At 40.7% G+C, this 17,093-nt stretch overlaps 2 protein-coding genes across 4 annotated transcripts; one reads left to right on the top strand and one right to left on the bottom strand.

The window, feature by feature from the left end:
* Positions 1–313: 313 nt before the first annotated feature.
* Positions 314–2,945, bottom strand: LOC119916031 (solute carrier family 2, facilitated glucose transporter member 11-like). The gene has a single exon (XM_038735869.1). The coding sequence runs from the start codon at positions 2,547–2,549 to the stop codon at positions 939–941; it is 1,611 nt and encodes a 536-aa protein (XP_038591797.1). The 5' UTR covers positions 2,550–2,945; the 3' UTR covers positions 314–938.
* A 98-nt stretch (positions 2,946–3,043) lies between these two features.
* On the top strand, positions 3,044–7,528 carry LOC119916032 (RNA-binding protein with serine-rich domain 1-like). 3 transcript variants are annotated; one of them, XM_038735871.1, is made up of 7 exons: positions 3,044–3,136; positions 3,726–3,872; positions 4,170–4,349; positions 4,502–4,604; positions 4,932–5,085; positions 5,291–5,432; positions 5,649–7,528. In XM_038735871.1, coding segments are annotated over exons 1-7 (828 nt in total). In that variant the 5' UTR covers positions 3,044–3,134; the 3' UTR covers positions 5,749–7,528. The 3 variants fall into 3 exon arrangements, with proteins under 3 accessions (XP_038591799.1, XP_038591798.1, XP_038591800.1); XM_038735870.1 differs by lacking the exon at positions 3,044–3,136 and adding an exon at positions 3,199–3,318; XM_038735872.1 differs by lacking the exon at positions 3,044–3,136 and adding an exon at positions 3,420–3,441.
* Positions 7,529–17,093: the final 9,565 nt, after the last annotated feature.

Genomic DNA, 17,093 nt, shown 5'->3' with positions numbered 1-17,093 from the left:
TGCTGAATGAACCGGAGGTGGGACTGATTTAAAAATTAAGCACAGTATTTATTTATGGTTAATTTCGGGTAGGGACTGATACAACTTACATAGATAACTTAAAAAAGCAATCCATCTATCCATCCATCGTCAACCGCTTATCCTGCATACAGGGTCACGGGGGGCTGGAGCCAATACCAGCTGACATCGGGCGAAAGGCGGGGTACACCCTGGACAGGTTGCCAGTCCATCGCAGGGCCACACATAGACGAACAACAACTCACACACATTCACACCTAAGGACAGTTTTGGAGACACCAATTAACCTAGCCTGCATGTCTTTGGATGGTGGGGGGGAAGCCGGAGCACCCGGAGAGAACCCACGCAGACACGAGGAGAACATGCAAACTCCACACAGAAAGGCCGGGGCAACCGGGGTTTGAACCCACGACCTTATTGCTGTGAGGCGACCGCTGGACCACCGCCAGTATACAAGTACAGTATAACACAAGATAGTCCCAGTATTCTAATCTCACCAGCGATTGAGAGGACATTTGCATGCTGCTCTTTTAAAAGCTTACATTTATGCTACGAGAGCCTTCTTGTAGACAAAAGATAATAACTTTGTCAGTGGTGACCATAACATAGGTAATTCAACAGATTAGACTTTAAAAACATGCTGTTTTCTTTTAAATAGAAGTTAACTCTCTCTTCTTTGAGTACTTAGTTGAGTGCAACACTGCTAATACTTTCCATTCCTGGTTGACGGATACAAAACCTTAAATGGCTTAGTTCACGAAATCAGAACGGAATAGAATTATCAGTCATTACAAAGAGATCATCTTTCATAAATAGGACACTTTAGATTTCACCTATGGAGTAATCTATTCAACACTGAAAGTGCATAAAGAGGCTACAAAGGCACTGCCTGTTTCACTTTTACTGGAGGTCGTCCAATTTCATTCCTCATTCTTATGGTCGGGGTCAAGATCTTGCGTTAGGTTTGTGAAGGAGCAGGCTTTACCCAGCTGGTAGTGCTCCTTCACAGGTTCACCCACCTGCATGTCTGGCCTCTTCTTCTTCACTCCATTCTTTCTATCAAACTCTGCAGTAATCTCAGTCAGTGTCTTGCCCTTAGTCTCCGGTAAGGTGAGCCCCAAAAACACAGTGGACACCAAACACACGGCCAAGAATGGCAGGAAGCAGAAGTTCCCCAGGCTGCTGACGATGAAGGGGAACAGCATTCCCACCAAGAACAGGCTGATCCACATAAGCGAGCCGGCGACCATGTACGCTGCCGGCCGAGCCGCCTGGTCAAAGATCTCAGCTGGTAAGATTCCTGTCACCCCAGCTGGGCCCAAGCCGAAGCTGAGGATGTAGAGGAACACACATGCCATGCTGAGGTAAGGCATCCCAGCCACCCCGCGGCTCTGAAGGGTGAGGGCTACTGTGAAGACTACACTCCAACAAGACATGAGACCGTACCCTCCCAGAAGAAGGTACCTGCGGCCCACACGTTCAATCAGTAGATTACTCAGTATAGAAGCAGTTAGCTCAGATGCCCCTGTGCCGATGGTGGCGTACTGTATATTTTCTGGAGGGATTCCTGCTTTGAGAAAGATGTAGGACGCGTAGAAGTAGATGGAGTCATTGCCGCAAAGCATCATGGCACTACTGGCAAACATGACCGTCCTGAGCTGGGATCGCAGGTTGGGATCCTTAAACAAGGAACAGGGTGTCTTGACAGAAGCTGCAGATCCAGATTTTAAGGCCGTGGATATTTGCTGCTGCTGCTGCTCCTGAAGCATCTCCTCCATCTCCAAGACGGGAGCCTCCCCACCACGAAGCCTTCCAAGTGCCCGGACACATGCTTCCCTGTCTCCGCGGTCAATGAGGAGGTATCTGGGGCTTTCGGGGAACCAGGGTAGGGTAAGTAGCTGGATCAACCCCGGCAAAGCGTTACTAGCTAGTAAGTAGGGCCAAAGTGGCTCTGTGCCCAGCAGCCCAGTGAGTCCCACAACTTGACCCAAGAAGATTCCAAATGCAGTGAAAACAGCAGAGGAAAAAGCCACAGCACCTCGGAGATGTTTGGGGGCGCTTTCCCCAAAGTACATAGGCTGGACGTTCATGCTGACCCCTGCATTCATCCCCACCAGAACACGAGCAAAGATAATCATCTCAAATGATTTTGCCAACCTGCACATTAACACAAGCACGGTGCCAGCAAACAGGAAGGAATTGTTCAGAAGCAGCGAGTTCTTCCTACCAAAGCGGACTGCTAGAGGACCTGCCAGCAGGGCTCCTAGCAAACCCCCCATTGAGAAGGCCGACACGATAAGAGTCCACACTAGGGTCACCTGAGTAGTCTCCAAGCCGATCCCCCAGCGCTCCATGTAGGTATCATTAATGAAGCCCTGGATGTAGCTGGTGGGAGCGTTGATGATTGAGATGTTGTAGCCATATTGGAAGGTGCCTCCAATGGCAGCAGAGCATACAGTCAAAGCAAGGGTCCTGTCACTGCCTGAGGGTTTGCAGCTTTCGTCTGGTTCAGTATCGCCTGTGGACTTCATTTGAAGTCCGGCTGTCCCAGAAAAGCTAACGTGTGTCCTACAGCACTCAATTCCTTACAGGTACCTGGGTTAGCTCTTCTTAGCTTTAGCTTAAAAGATAACTTTGTTGTTTACTAAAATATGACTTGTGTGTCTTTGGTCTTCTGTAAGCAAGCTGTTATTGCTTTGAAAGGAAGGGCAGCTGGCAAAACCGGCTTCATTAGTGTGTTTGTTATTTCCTCAGTTCAACCTGTCAGGCAAGTGCCTGCCAAGCAGCTGCATGGGTTTTTCTTAATTGACCCAGCCGCGACAAAACTGCGTCACACGGTCGTCCTAAGGCAATGGAAACGTTTAAACGGTAATATAATATCACACTGCTACAGTGTTTCTGCGTTCATCTACTGCCACAGCTTCTGAGCTTGACACACAAGTATTACCTAACTAGCCGAAATAGAAAAAATTTCCCTGGCAATCCTGATTGAGGGAAGAAGATGTCCATCACTACCGCATGCCTCCACCTGCGGACGCACAGGCAAATGATTGGTTTACAGCGAGCTGAAACACGACGTCATCTCTGTGCGACTGTTACTCTCGGGTGTTGGAAAGATGTGAGTAAACGCTCTATAGCGTTTCTTACCTGAAAAATGTTTATGTATGACCAGTTAGAAACAACGCAATAACGTCGTAATAAGTACAGTATTTTGGATTTAAACGCGCGCGTTTGAATATCAGCATGACATAATAAGCCACTGTTAGCTCACTGGCTAATGCTAACACGGGCAAGTGTTTGGTGAGCTAACGTTTACTATTAAACGTTAAACGTCTTCCTCTCCGAGTGGATCGATTGTTTCCACAGCATCTGTGTTTAGAGGAACAACTTGAAGAACGTTTTGGATATATATATTTAGGAAATGTAAACAATCTGACATCTTGTTCTTGTTCAGTTTTTCAATAGTAACGTTACAGATATTTTACATTATAACGTTACCTGTGTATTTAAATCTTAGATAGCAACTTGTAAGTTTACCTTGTCAGCAGTCCATTTGGAAGTTTTGATGTGACTGTTTGCAAACAGCATGTATTATACGTGCACATCTATTTGTGCTAGGTGTGAATGTGTCAGATATCATGTCTGCTGCTAAGGGTTATCCTGTACCTTAAATCCTGACCTTTAAATGCTTTCTCCTCCTCCAACAGGGCGCCTTCCCCAACAAAGAGGAAGGAGGATGACAAGAGTAAACAGCGCGGTAAGGAGAAGTCAGGAGCAACGAAAGAAGGAGCTGACAAAGGCCGGGGCAGAGACAAAAACCGCACCCGACGCAATGCCTCCAGTGGGAGCAGCAGGTCAGAGGCCGCTCTTAGAAAGTAACACTAGCTGATGTCAGGTTCCAATTTGCTTGTCCCCTGTCCCATTTTTCCATATTGGTTCATTTTCATTAGATAAAAAGGAAAAGTTATGCAAAAGGTGGTTTAATTTCAACACTGGTTCTCTGTTTGTCAATATCCAGCTGCTCTGACACAAGGTCACAGGAGTGTTGATCCTGCTAGTTTACTTTGGACAGTGGACAATAAACAATTCCACGTTCACGCTGCAAACCGGTTCAGCCACTTCTTCCCGTCCTCCAATGTGCCCTTGTTTAGGTCCAGCTCCAGCTCCAGCAGCAGCTCTGGTTCCAGCTCCGGCTCCTCCAGTGGCTCCAGCTCCTCTGCCTCCAGCCACTCTGGCTCATCCAGCTCCCGCTCCTCTTCCTCCTCCTCCTCCTCCTCGTCACCGAGCCCCAGCCGCCAGCGCCACAACAACAGACGACGCTCGCGCTCAAAGTACGGAATTAGTCAGCACATTTATTTATTATTTTTATTGAGCAAGTAGTGAGGTTTTTTTATCTATAACTGAGGAATGTCTGAATCTCTCCCGCTGCACTCAGGGAACACTAGTCTGCTCAGACATGACTAAAATTTAAATGTCACTCCAGGTCAAAATCAGCAAAGAAGGATGACCGGGACCGACGACGTAGGAGCCCCACACCCAAACCCACCAAGGTCTACCTGGGCCGACTGACCAGAAATGTTATCAAGGTGAATGCTTTACCTCATGGCACGTCTCTATGAGCCTGATTACTCTTAGAGATGCAGCTGCTGGTTTGGGCTGCATTAAAATAGTGGTTTACACAGCTTGCTTGATTGACTAAATGTTTTTTGGGGGTCACATCGACCATCCATATAGGTGTGTGGAAACATTTTTTTTTATTACGTTTTGTTTTGTTATATTATGTTTGCCTTCACAATTGAAATCTACCTGAAGCTGTTCTCATATGGTATAAATCCCCATCGTATTAGGTGCTAAAAAATGTTCCACTTAAAATGAGGCTAATTTCAAAGTGTTCCCGGTGGTGCCTTTTGAAGGAACACATCCAGGAGATCTTCTCCACCTATGGCAAGATCAAGATGATTGACATGCCCATGAACCGTGTCCACCCTCACCTGTCCAAAGGCTACGCCTACGTGGAGTTTGAGACACCTGAGGAGGCAGAGAAGGCCCTGAAACACATGGACGGAGGTGAGTGGATGAGGAGGAACATGGTCGTGGAAGATTTAAAGTGAACAGATCTCACATCAGAGCAGTTAAGTAAGATGGAGGAATGATTGTATAATGCAGAGGAGATTAGCGGCTGGCAGACTGTTCTTTTTCAATCATTAAAATACCAAATCAGTACAAAACTTCAATCTTCTTGATTTCTAGGCCTTTTTTTCCCCCCTTCCAGGTCAGATCGACGGTCAGGAGATCACAGTCACAGCTGTGCTGACTCCCACAGTGCGCCCTCCCCCCCGCCGGCTGTCCCCTCCCCGCAGGATGCCTCCTCCACCACCGATGTGGCGACGCACTCCCCCTCGAATGAGGAGAAGGTAAGGAGCATGTGATGAGTCCCCCTGCTGGAAGTTTGGGAAACAAATAATGCAGTTTATCCCTCAAATGCTACTTTGTATTGGACTAAAGTTTTACTGTTGGCTGTTATGACTTTATAATATACAGTATGTAATATGTAAAATGCACAAGAGGTTTAGATCATTTTCTGTTTTTCATTGTCACGCCTTTCCTGCCTTTTTTTCTTTCTCTCCAAGGTCTCGCTCTCCACGGCGACGCTCTCCAGTACGTCGCAGGTCTCGATCGCCCGGCCGCCGCCGTCATCGGTCGCGCTCTAGTTCCAACTCCTCCCGCTAGTGATAAGGAAGCCCCTCCTCCTCCTCCTCCTCCTCCTCCCCTGTGGGTCTGCTCCTCTGCCGTGTCCTTTTGATCCTCAGTGTGAGCAAACAAACGTGAAAGAAACACACATTTTTGTGGTCAGTACTTGCGTGATGAGAACACGGGACACCAAAATCATTACTGTATCCCTGAGTAAATTATTATGTTTTATGCTAACATTAAAGCATGCACGATATTAAATGATTAGACAAGAGCATTATGATAAAACTGAGCCAATGAGCCAAAGCAGCTCTAAAGCTAAATGATAAGTTAAAATACTAAATACTGTGTGACTGTCAGTTTTGTGGTGGAAAGTGATTTAAAATCATTAACTGACTCTTTATAACCAGCTAGAACTGTTGTATTTGTTGTAATAGAAAGTAAAAGTGATGGCTTGTGGGAGACATTACTGTGTAGTGGACGAATAGTTTCACAACCTTTCCTACCGTACTGCACAATGCAGTTGTGAAGCTTCTTACACCCACTTTCGATAAGGAGTGGAGGTTATTTCTTGATTGATAATGAGCCTATGACTTTTGAAAACTGGAAACCTAAAACCGAATTAATTGGCCTATCTTTCTTACAAGCTTAGTTGAGTTTTTTGAAATAAACAAAACACAAAAAACAACACAGAAAATTTAACAAATTGAATGTGAATGTTGCAAATATGAGGGAGTTGGTTCATCAAGAAAGACAGCTGTTGGCGCTAACTCTCCAATCAGGTTCCCTTAAGGAGAAGAGGGGGAAAGAAGCTGACGCAGTTAAAAGAGCGGCTGTTAAATCTCAAACAGGAACACAGTGTAGAAAACATAATGGAAAATATATTTTTTATGTTTGTTTGGTGTATTAGCTTGTTTAGTTTATAGACTCTTATTAGGCCAGACGATCTGATGTTTTCATCTGCCAATATTTTGGTGGATGTTTTAAGTCTCATTCTAATTCTGCATTGTGTACATTGCACTTTTGTCAAGTTTTGTTTTTATCAGTAAACCTCAGCCAAATGTAAACGCATATACATACTTTGACTGCTCAAAATCTGTGTTACTTGTGTTTTATTATGTGTAAATTTGAAAATGTGCATAAAAACAGGTAAATGGAAACACGCTTGAATGTGTCACCTGCCATCATACATTGATGTCGTGTTAGCACGGACAAATCATCTGCAGGGATCACACAATTAATTCTCGTCGTGTCCGTCTTCTCATCACAGCACCAGTATGTTGACTGACTTTAAAATAATCCTACAGTAGAATATGGCAATCAATGTTCTCTGAAATCCTGTTTTAGTGCTCTCCAGTGTAATGAGTGATTATTAATGAGTTAAAGATTTTAAATGGTCATACAGGTCATAATTTAGGTTTTAATCTGTACTGTGTTTCTAAACCAATCTTTCTGTAACCTTCCTCTGAATTTGTGACTGATGCTCTGTAATCACTTCTTACAGTAAACCACAATTATAAAGGCAGCTATAGGGGTGTTTCACAATAACTTAAATGCCAGTTAACAGTATGTGTCTGCTTCAGTAGAAGTCTGAAAATGACGGTCAGAAGGTTATTGTATGAATTATTGCTGCATCAGGACTTTCAGTTTGTTTGTGTCACACTCATCTTCTGATCCAGACATTGGTGGTTTTAGTTTAAGAAGGGAACAGACTAATTCAAATTAAATTTGTCCCTGAAATCTTATGTTGTATAGCTGGTTGTGTGTGGTTCTACTGATGGCTTGACAATAAAGTTCATGGTTTGAACTGTAAAACGCATTTTTGTCTGTCAGTGAATCAAATACATTTCACCAATAATCAAGTTCAACATTAATTCTAGAGCTGGAGACAGGCACTGATTAGCTTAGCACAGAGAACAGTTTCTCTCTGCAGGTCAAGTTCAAGAAAAACCTCTAAAGCTCTTGTTATATCTAATTTCTTTTGTTCCAAAGTGAAATGTAAAAGGTTTCACGGGGAGCAGTGTTGGGCAGTAGCTAGTTTAACTACATTTCTCAGTAGCTTTGTGGCAGCGTCGCTATTTTCTGAATCAAATAGCTTTTCAGTAACGAAGCTCTTTTAGCGCGGTAACTTCCACACACGCTACATTTCCCGAAGCATTTCTGAAGGATCAGTGAGGGACGCCACCGCCACGCACGGACGTGTATGTGCGTGTAATGCTTTTGCATTCCCTCGCAATATGTTTTGCGTTCCCTCGCAATACCTGTCTTCTTCCGTTAGCCTACTTCCGAGCCATATGCTCAGCTGCTGTCAGAGCAACACTCCAGCTTATTGAATTTTACTTTGAACGGAGAATTTCCTATGTTTATATAGTAGCCTGCTACTGCTCAATAGGCATATTTATGTAGGCTTTAATCAAAAAGGACCAGGCACCACGGTGGGTGATCGCTCCAGAGGAGAGGGAAGACAGCCGAGATAGAGCCATGCTGTTTACATCGGTGATGCTTGGTGCTTAAACAGTCAAAGTGGATGGACACTGTTTCCTACATGTCAGACTTCATATGGAGGCTACATATCTCACATTATGCAATCCTGTCCACTCACTAGCCTATAGGTTAAATGTTCATGCTGCTACGGTACTTCCACACTGTTTACATAGCCGACTGTTATTAGGCTGCTCCCGCTACTGGCTTATATTTCAGAAGCTTGTAGCCATCAGGGCTCCGCTAATGTTAAGTAGCCTACCTCTGATGCTGCTATTATTTAAATAGGTTAGAAATAGGCTATACAGGTGAACATACTTCAGATTTGGGGTTGCACTATTAGGCTACACACTTCATAATGCTCCAGCCCTGCACACCATTCTCACTCCCCTGACAGTGTACAGATCAGCTGTCTCGTCTAGTGTCATACTGTAAATTACCCTCTTATTTGTGTGGGCCTGACTAATAGTGAAAAGCTCATAAAATAACCTACTGAAGATGCATTAAAAATCACAAATGATTCAAAGTAACTTTGGTTTAATGACCGCTGCATTAAACAATAAATGCCATTCTTTCTTTTGGCTGGCCAGCATGTCTATTTTTTGTTTTGTGTCTTGTAAGTTGAATAGGCTATTGTGACTTTGTTTTTAGCACATTGGACCGCAAGAAACAGCATTTTGTTATTATTCGGTATGTGGATCAAGACCTTGCAACTCACATTATGCAATACTGTCCACTCACTAGCCTATTGGCTAAATGTTCATGCTGCTCCGGCAAGGTATTGCAAGGGAACGCAAAACATATTGCGAGGTAACGTAAAATTATTTCGAGGGAACGCAAAAGTATTACGAGGGAATGCAAAGTAGTCCTCAAAAAAAAATTCATAGTCCTCAAAAAAATATTCCTCACTGAGCCCTGGCAGCCACGGTATGTTTGTGTTAAATAAAATAAATAAATAAAACACTAAGTGTGTGTGTGTGTGTGTGTGTGTGTGTGTGTGTGTGTTTGTGTTAAAAAAATATATATTAAAAATTAAAATAAAATAAATAAATAAAACAGTAAGCATGTGTGTATGTTAAAAAAATAAAAATATATTAAAAATAAAATAAATTAATGAAACAGTAACGTGTGTGTGTATATATTAATAGACTAAATAAATTTAAAAAATAATTGATTTAAAAACATTTATAAAATAAATCTGTATCAAATGTAAAAACAAAACAATTACTAAAATATCAAACAATCAAAATAATAATAATTTGAAAATCTGTACAATTATTTATCAGTCTGAGGTTCCACTGGTTGTCCTCACTTCATGGCATGAGGAGACATATTTTGCAGCAATTATTTCACATTTGGGCATTTCTCCCAGTAAATAGAGGAGTTTCTGTGTGTCTGATATGAATTCGAATTTGGGGTATATTTGGGAAATGTTTGCGAAGTGTTTTTGTCTTAGTGTCACACTGGGAGCAGAGTCTCTCTCTCTCTCTGCATGAGGAAATACATTTAGCCACAATGATATGGCAGTAAGTAGGAGAGTTTCTGTGTGTCTGATATAGTCACAATTTCTTGATGAACAACACCAGAGTATTGACGTCCCAAAGTCTTTTTGTCACTGTGCTGCTCTTCAAGAAACGCTCCTAAATTTCCTTAAAATCACAAATTGTTGTTTCTATTTCTGTTTATGTACATTTTAAATGAATATGAATAACAACACAATGTGTTAATTAATGAGCTTAAAAGGAGCTGGTGGCTGGACTAATGAACGTCCCGGCTCTAGCTCCCCACTTAATGCACAGACATGAGAGTGGTGTATCAGTGTTCTTCTGTAACTCGGCAGGAAAGCAAATAAGATACCATTTTTTTAATGCTAGTGTTGCTGTTTTCGTGGCTTAGGTTGTATAGATTAAATATGAAAAAAAAAATGTCTTTTTTCAACCAGACATTTTGTGGACTGTGAGTAACAAACAGTTTTGTGTGTACCCGAGTGCCGTCAAAGTCTCCAGAACTTAATGAGTGTACAGTAAGTCTAGAGAACACACTCTTACATTACATATCAAGGAAATCTTGTTTGTGATGATTTTTGTGCATTTCTTTCTTTATTTAACTCGGTCCAGGAACAATAGTGATGATGATGTTAAATGGAGCGCATTTAAATTCCTTTAATATGCAAACTGTCTAAGATGAATTTAACAGTTTCTGCAAAATCCTGTGGGAGGCCTTAAACAGTCGAGATGAAGATGAATTACCATGACCCTCTAAGTAGAAATCTTTATACTGGCACCAATTTCTGTTTAATTGTTCTACTAACTTAACTAAAATGTTTAATTCCCTCCTCCCTAGCTTAATGAGAGAGAGGGAGAGATGCAAATTAAAACTGGAAACAAGTCAGAAACAGGGAGCCTAGCTGTCTCTCTCCAAAGCTGGAACATTTATACAAAAACAGAATGAAAACAATGTGTGTTTTTTTGGAGTTAGTTGAGATATTATGAAGAGATGGAAAGAGCCAGGCTAGCTGTTTCTTCTTGTTTTATAGTCTTTTTGCTAGGCTAAGCTAACCAGCTGAAATAACATAACTTGTAATTTCAGACTGAAAATTCCAACGATGAGTCAAATCACAAACAACTCCCTTGTGAAGTTTGTGGACAACGCCACCATCATCGGCTGGATTTCATAGGTGGTGGAAATGAACAATCTTGCAGGGGGATCACAGAGAACAACCTACTACTCAACATCAGCAAAACCAAGAAGCGGACCTTTGATTTAAGGAAACAGGAAGAGACACTCACCCATGTCAGTAGAATTGAGTTGGAGCAAGTGAACAGTTTGAGGTTCCTAGAACCTGACATTGCCGTGCTGGTTATTGATAAACCCAATGAGTACCACAGTGTTCCTCTTTCTTTGGAATGTGGGCATGTGTGTTCCCTCATTTTGACCTCATTTATACCAGGGTACTTTCTTCTTGCAAAGCACTGAGGCGGTGAGTGTCCAGAAGAAGGCTCCAAATTACCAGATCTCCACTGTACAGAGACACATTGTCATATTGGGACCCAGGATGCCTTTCTCCGTTCACTATGGACTGTCTCTCATGTGTTTAACCATGCTGCTGTTCCATGTTGCAGAAGGTGAGTGGGTGACTGCTTAATGACTTCTAGAGTCTTTGACAGGTAACTTAAACAGTTTCAAAAATAAATCTATCGGTTTCTATTGTAAATAAATTGGATTAATACACTGTCATCAACTAAAAGACAGAGGATTATTGTTAAAAGTTAATGTTTTGGCCACAGGAGTTTTTCATATTAAACATTAATGGAGAAATCTTTTTTTGTGTGCACCATGTGATACTTACGCAAAGACTTTTGAGGCAAATAAACAACAGATGCTGCTGCAGGATTTTTTCCTAAAACAGTGCCTTACAATGGTTTGGAAAAATGCACATGGAAGAAATCAAACAATTTTAAAATCTAACTTCTATTTGCTCTTCTTAATATAGCCTACTGAAAATTCCATACTCACATTTCTGTTGGTTTCATCTTCTGGTATCATTTAACAAGTCTCTGTACATTTTTATTTGCTATTCACATCACTTGTCACTGATTGATCGCTGCGTCCCATCACACCAATTAAACGCTTTTGTGGCGCAGCAGAGATCAGCTGATTTTACTAATGGAGACTGCAGCCTCTCTTTTCCTCTGTTTGGTTCTTTAGACTCTTTAGTAACTCGTTTAAACAGACTCCTTACTCGTTTTATACTTGTGACTGTTTGGATGAGGTTTGCAATTCACCAATAAAGGAAAAGGCACCTGCGGAGATCTTTCAATTCAGTTTAGTGATCGAAAGTTAACAAAATAATTTTCCTTGTTTACTTTCCACACACCTATCAAAACATTACGTTAAACTCGTTTCCCACAACTTATTTGGTCACTAAATTATTTCACTTCTCCCCTCTCATTCAAATATAAAAACATTTGCAAGCTGTAGTCTTTCCCCATATAGACTAATACTAACCGTGAGGATGAACTAATGAGGATGAGCAGCAATCTGATACAATTTCCTAATACTTTTATGTAACAGTTATTTGAAACAAGAAAAAAATTAATTAGAAAACCTTGCTTGTCCATAACAACATTAAAAATTATAATAGCCTACGAATCAGCTTCTATGGCTTCAACAAGTGGCATTTTATGCAAAGGAATCAAATGAAGTACTCTATTGGTATCGGTATCACTTTTAGGGTACTGGTTTTGGTATCGTAAAAAAACAGGAGAAGGAAATTAGAGGGCATCTGTTGTAAGATGATGGCAGGCTCCATTACTTTGTTTGTTCATGAGCATGTGCGTACATGCGCGGGTAATTAAAAATAGACTCAGCTCTGTTACCTGAGTGATAATTGTATTATTAGAGTTTTCACTGCATCTGAAATTTGTAACAGTTTCTCCCTGCAGGTCAAGTTTAGGAAAATTCCTGGAGGCACCTCTAAAGCTCATGTTCATGTATCTTATTTATTTTATCTGTTCCAAAATGAAATGTAAAAGTTGAGGTTGGAAGGGAGTTATGCACCACAATTTCTTGATGAACAACACCAGGGGGAATGAAACTAGCAACATATTGTAGATTTTTACATTAAAAGATAATAGTCGTCCTGAAAGAATATTTATCGGTCCATAGACTTAATAAAATGATTCTGTGTTGTTGTGTGCTTTGTAGGGCATGGCAAGTTTCGGTCCTGGCATGTCATTCCCTCCTGCTGCTCAACAACCTCAGCTGCCATCATTAGTGAAACTGTGAAAGCCTGCTACCTACAGGAGGAAAACACATTTTCTAATTGCAATGTAGAGGCTTATATGTAAGTAACATTGTTCACACAAGCTTCATTTTTGTGTTTGGTGTGGTGTGTCAGGCCATGTCCTCTACCCAGCTGATTATGAGCAGACAAATAAGAATAATGTCAATGAGAGAGAAAGGCCATCGGAAACACTAGCACAACAGAAGAAGATCAACACTATGTTAGTTTTTATCTGTTTCCAGTCTTTATGCAAAGCTGAGCAAACTGTCCCCTAGCTGGTGCTTCATATTTACTGCACAGATATGAGTGTGGTATTAATCTTATTATCTTGTCTTGGCAAAAAGTCGACACATTCTTTTTTTTCACAAAACAACATCTGTATCATAAACATATGACATCACTGAGACAATATTTTGAGACTTTGTGGACCCAAATTGACTGTTGTGCAACTGAAGATATTTTTACTGTTTAAAGCGCAGTGATCATAGTTGAAAACAATCAGCGGGAATCCTTTGTTTCTACATCTTGTTGGGTGTTTCTTCCTGTCTCTTACCTGTCTTTTCAACCCTACAGCTTCATCACTGAAAATAACAAATGGTGTGTAGACCCAAGAGCTTGGTGGATCCCACAAAGACTCAAGAAGTTAGCAAAAGTAAGTCACATTTCACAGCTTGTTCATGATGATGTTTGTGCTTTCATTTGAATTGTTTTCCTTCATTTCAATGTATTGTATTAATCAAATAGCAATTACTGTTGTTTGTTTCATAACACACTGTGCAGTGGAGTTTTATGTAACGCTTTAGATTACAGCTCACAACATACAGCAGAATACTTCCCAATTTATAGTGTAATTTGTAATTTTTATTGTTGTTTATGCCAGTACAGTATGGATACATACATGTAGGAACATAGGAACCCAATGAGAAGTTGAGGAATAATGGGGTAACAATTGTGGAACATTACACTGTAGGCCTAGGTATTTTGTAACTAATGAGTGCCTATTCTGTTATCACGGGGTACAGTAAGACCTACTGGAAAACAAAGCAGGAAGTTTGGTGGAAGTTGGGATAATGACTTCTGTAGCACTTAATAAATCTGCTGTGATTTATGGAGGGCATTTAAATTCCTATATGGAAACTGTCTAAAATGAAATCAACTGTTTCTCTCCACAGAGAGGAATATATTGCAAAACCAAGCCAAGATGAAGAGGACAGACTGTGATGCACCACGACCTTTTAAGCACTGACCGATTTCTATTTAATTTGTCTATAAAGATAACGCCGGTGTAGGCAGTTGATTTCGGAAGCATTTTATGTTATATTTATTGGAATTCTCTACACATCCCAACAGCAATCAATAAATCAAGTGCTCGGACACAAAAATGAAAACACTCCTGCATCTGTGGCTGCCGCAGGACTAATAAGCATAGCCACACATTTAATTTGGTCCGCAGGAGACCGGAAGGAAAGTCGTGGGATATTTTCGGTCAGATGCTTCCAAAATACAGTTGTCTCTAGTTTCTCCAACGTAGCCTTAACTGAAATGTTTAATTTCAACTGTGTTTAAACATGTCAAACTATATTGCCAATGACTTTGCGGGAATCTTTATCATATTCTAAATTAAAAACTAAAAATTTTGTCTTTTTGTCATTGATGTATTTAACTGGGGAAATCATTCGCTTTCTTGCAAAGCCGGGGCCACTCTTGTGTCTGTAGGATAAATATGAAGCTACAACCAACAGTTAGCTTAGCTACAATTAGCTTAAAAAAGGGCTGCGGAAAGAGTCAGAAACAGCTCTCTGTACACATTCACCCAGTCATTCACAGATAGCAAAGGTGCCAACTGCACATCAGAACAGAAATACCCGTCATTTACTTCCACACAAACCTAGCGACTAACCACTTAAAAAAATCTTTCGCTAGAATGGAGGGTGTTCCCTTATTTTTCCCAAGGACATTTCTTCTTGCAAGTCAGAGACCTGCGAGAAGAGACTTACTTCACTGAAAAACCTGGACCAGGGTTTATACAGAATGAGGCTCTAAATTATTTAATTTCACCTGGGACATTTATGAAAGTTGCATACACACAAACTTAGGGTTTTATAAAAAATTAAAAAAAGAGGATTCCTGTTGAAAGCCACAGGAGGATTCATGTTGTATTAAAGGAGACCTATTATACTGCATTTCCAGCCCTATATTGTAGTTCTGTGACTCCTCTATTGAAGCTTTGCATGATTCAAAGTTCAAAAAAGAACAGACTTGTTAAAGGGGGGGTGAATTTTCCTAGACATATAGATACAAGGAAACAAGCACTTTCTCCTGATTTGGAGAGTTGCACTTGAGGGAAATTAAACAATTTTAGAGAACATGGATGTATGGCAAGGCAAAAGCAATGTAAACAATTAATGAGAGAGGAATAAACCTTCATCATTGTTGCATCCCCGCTGTTCCTCTGTTGATGCAGTTTATCTGCTTTTTGGCTGTTGCATGTTTTGGTCCCTTTAAAGCTTACTGAGCTTTAAACAATTGCTGAACTGCAATATTTTTATTTTTTTGTTCAAAATCTCTGCGTTAATAATGTTTTCTTATTCAAAATCACAATTATAAAGGCAGCTATAAGTGGGACATAGTAAGTTTAATACCACTTAGCAGTATGTGTCTGCTTCAATAGAAGTCTATAAATAACATAGTCATAGTCATAATTACAGTACATATAGGTCAAAGGGAGTGAATTACTGGTACATCAGGAATTTTGGTTCCTTTATCCACCTGATTTACATGTGTCACACTGTCATCTTCTAATCCAGACATTTGTGGTTTTAGTTTTGGAAGAGTCATGTTAACTTCTCATCAATGCAGGATTAATGCAACCTGTGTGTTTTTATCTCAAATCTTATTTTGTATAGCTGGCTGTGTGTGGTCCAACTGGTTTGATGGTTTGAACTAGAAAACACATTTTTGTCAGTCAGTGAATTAAATACATTACACCATTATTCAAGTTGTACCACTCATTTCTGTGCATTAATTGTAGAGCTGGAGACAGGCACTCATTAGCTTGGCTTAGCATGTCAAGTTTAGGGAAATGCCGGGCATTACCAGTGAAGCTCATATCTAATTTCTTTTATCCGTACTAAAAAAAAATTCAAAAACACCGGGGGGGGGTTGTCTCCCTCCAAAGCAAACAGAAACAAAAAAAAACAGACAAATGTGTGGTTTCATGGGGAGTTAGCTATGGTTTTATGAAGAGTTGGAAAGAGCCAGGCTAGCTGTTTCTTCTTGTTTTCTAGTCTTTTTGCTAGGCTAAGCTAACTAACTGAAATAACGTAACTTCAGACTGCAAATTCCAACGATGAGAAATCAAATCACAAATAACTCTGTTGTGAAGTTTGTGGACAACACCACCATCATCGGCTGGATTTCAAACAATGATGAGACTTCATAGGTGGTGGAAATGAACAATCTTGCAGGGGGATCACAAAGAACAACCTACTACTCAACATCAGCAAAACCAAGAAGCGGACCTTTGATTTAAGGAAGCAGGAAGAGACACTCACCCATGTCTGGTAATCAGCATTACAAAGAACCTAATATGGTCATCTAAAAGAAAAAAGAACTCACAAACCCATTGAGTTACTCCCACAGTGTTCCTCTTTCTTTAGAATGTGGGCGTGTGTGTTCCCTTATTTTGAGCTCATTTATACCAAGGTAGTTTCTTCTTTAAAATCAGAGCTTCACTGTCTATTTCACTAGAAAGCACTGGAGCAGTGAGTTTCCAGAATAAAGCTCTTAATTATTCACTATCACCAGATCTCTACTGTACAGAGACACACTATCCTATTGGGACCCAGGATGCCTTTCTCCGTTCACTATGGACTTACATGTTTAACCATGCTGCTGTTTCTTGTTGCACAAGGTGAGTAAGTTATTATTAAGGACTCTTTGAAGGGTACTGTTGGGGTTTTCAACATATGGTCAGGTTTGGTTATTAGCGGAATATCAAAGATATTCTAGAAATATTAATACAACTATTAATATTCAAAACAATTAATTATAATTAATAAATACGGGGTACCACCCTGGAATCAGGGACCAATAACCAAATATGTCTAAAAGAGGG

The sequence above is a fragment of the Micropterus salmoides genome, unplaced genomic scaffold, assembly GCF_014851395.1.
Source record: "Micropterus salmoides isolate LMB-PRFRI ecotype aquatic unplaced genomic scaffold, ASM1485139v1 Ms_hic_scaffold_21, whole genome shotgun sequence".
In the NCBI taxonomy this organism is placed as follows: Eukaryota; Metazoa; Chordata; class Actinopteri; order Centrarchiformes; family Centrarchidae; genus Micropterus; species Micropterus salmoides.
The sequence above is the reverse complement of the archived record's forward strand: the minus strand, read 5'-3'. Positions and strand labels throughout refer to the sequence as shown.

What these genes read in the sequence shown, in the direction of transcription:
- LOC119916031 (XM_038735869.1), bottom strand. Translation starts at nt 2,549, where the DNA reads ATGAAGTCCACAGGCGATACTGAACCAGACGAAAGCTGCAAACCCTCA.
- LOC119916032 (XM_038735870.1), top strand. Translation starts at nt 3,296, where the DNA reads ATGCTAACACGGGCAAGTGTTTG. An exon ending in TGACCAGAAATGTTATCAAG is followed by an intron (nt 4,605 to 4,931) that starts GTGAATGCTTTA and finishes TGCCTTTTGAAG; the next exon opens with GAACACATCCAGGAGATCTT. An exon ending in CCCCCTCGAATGAGGAGAAG is followed by an intron (nt 5,433 to 5,648) that starts GTAAGGAGCATG and finishes TTTCTCTCCAAG; the next exon opens with GTCTCGCTCTCCACGGCGAC.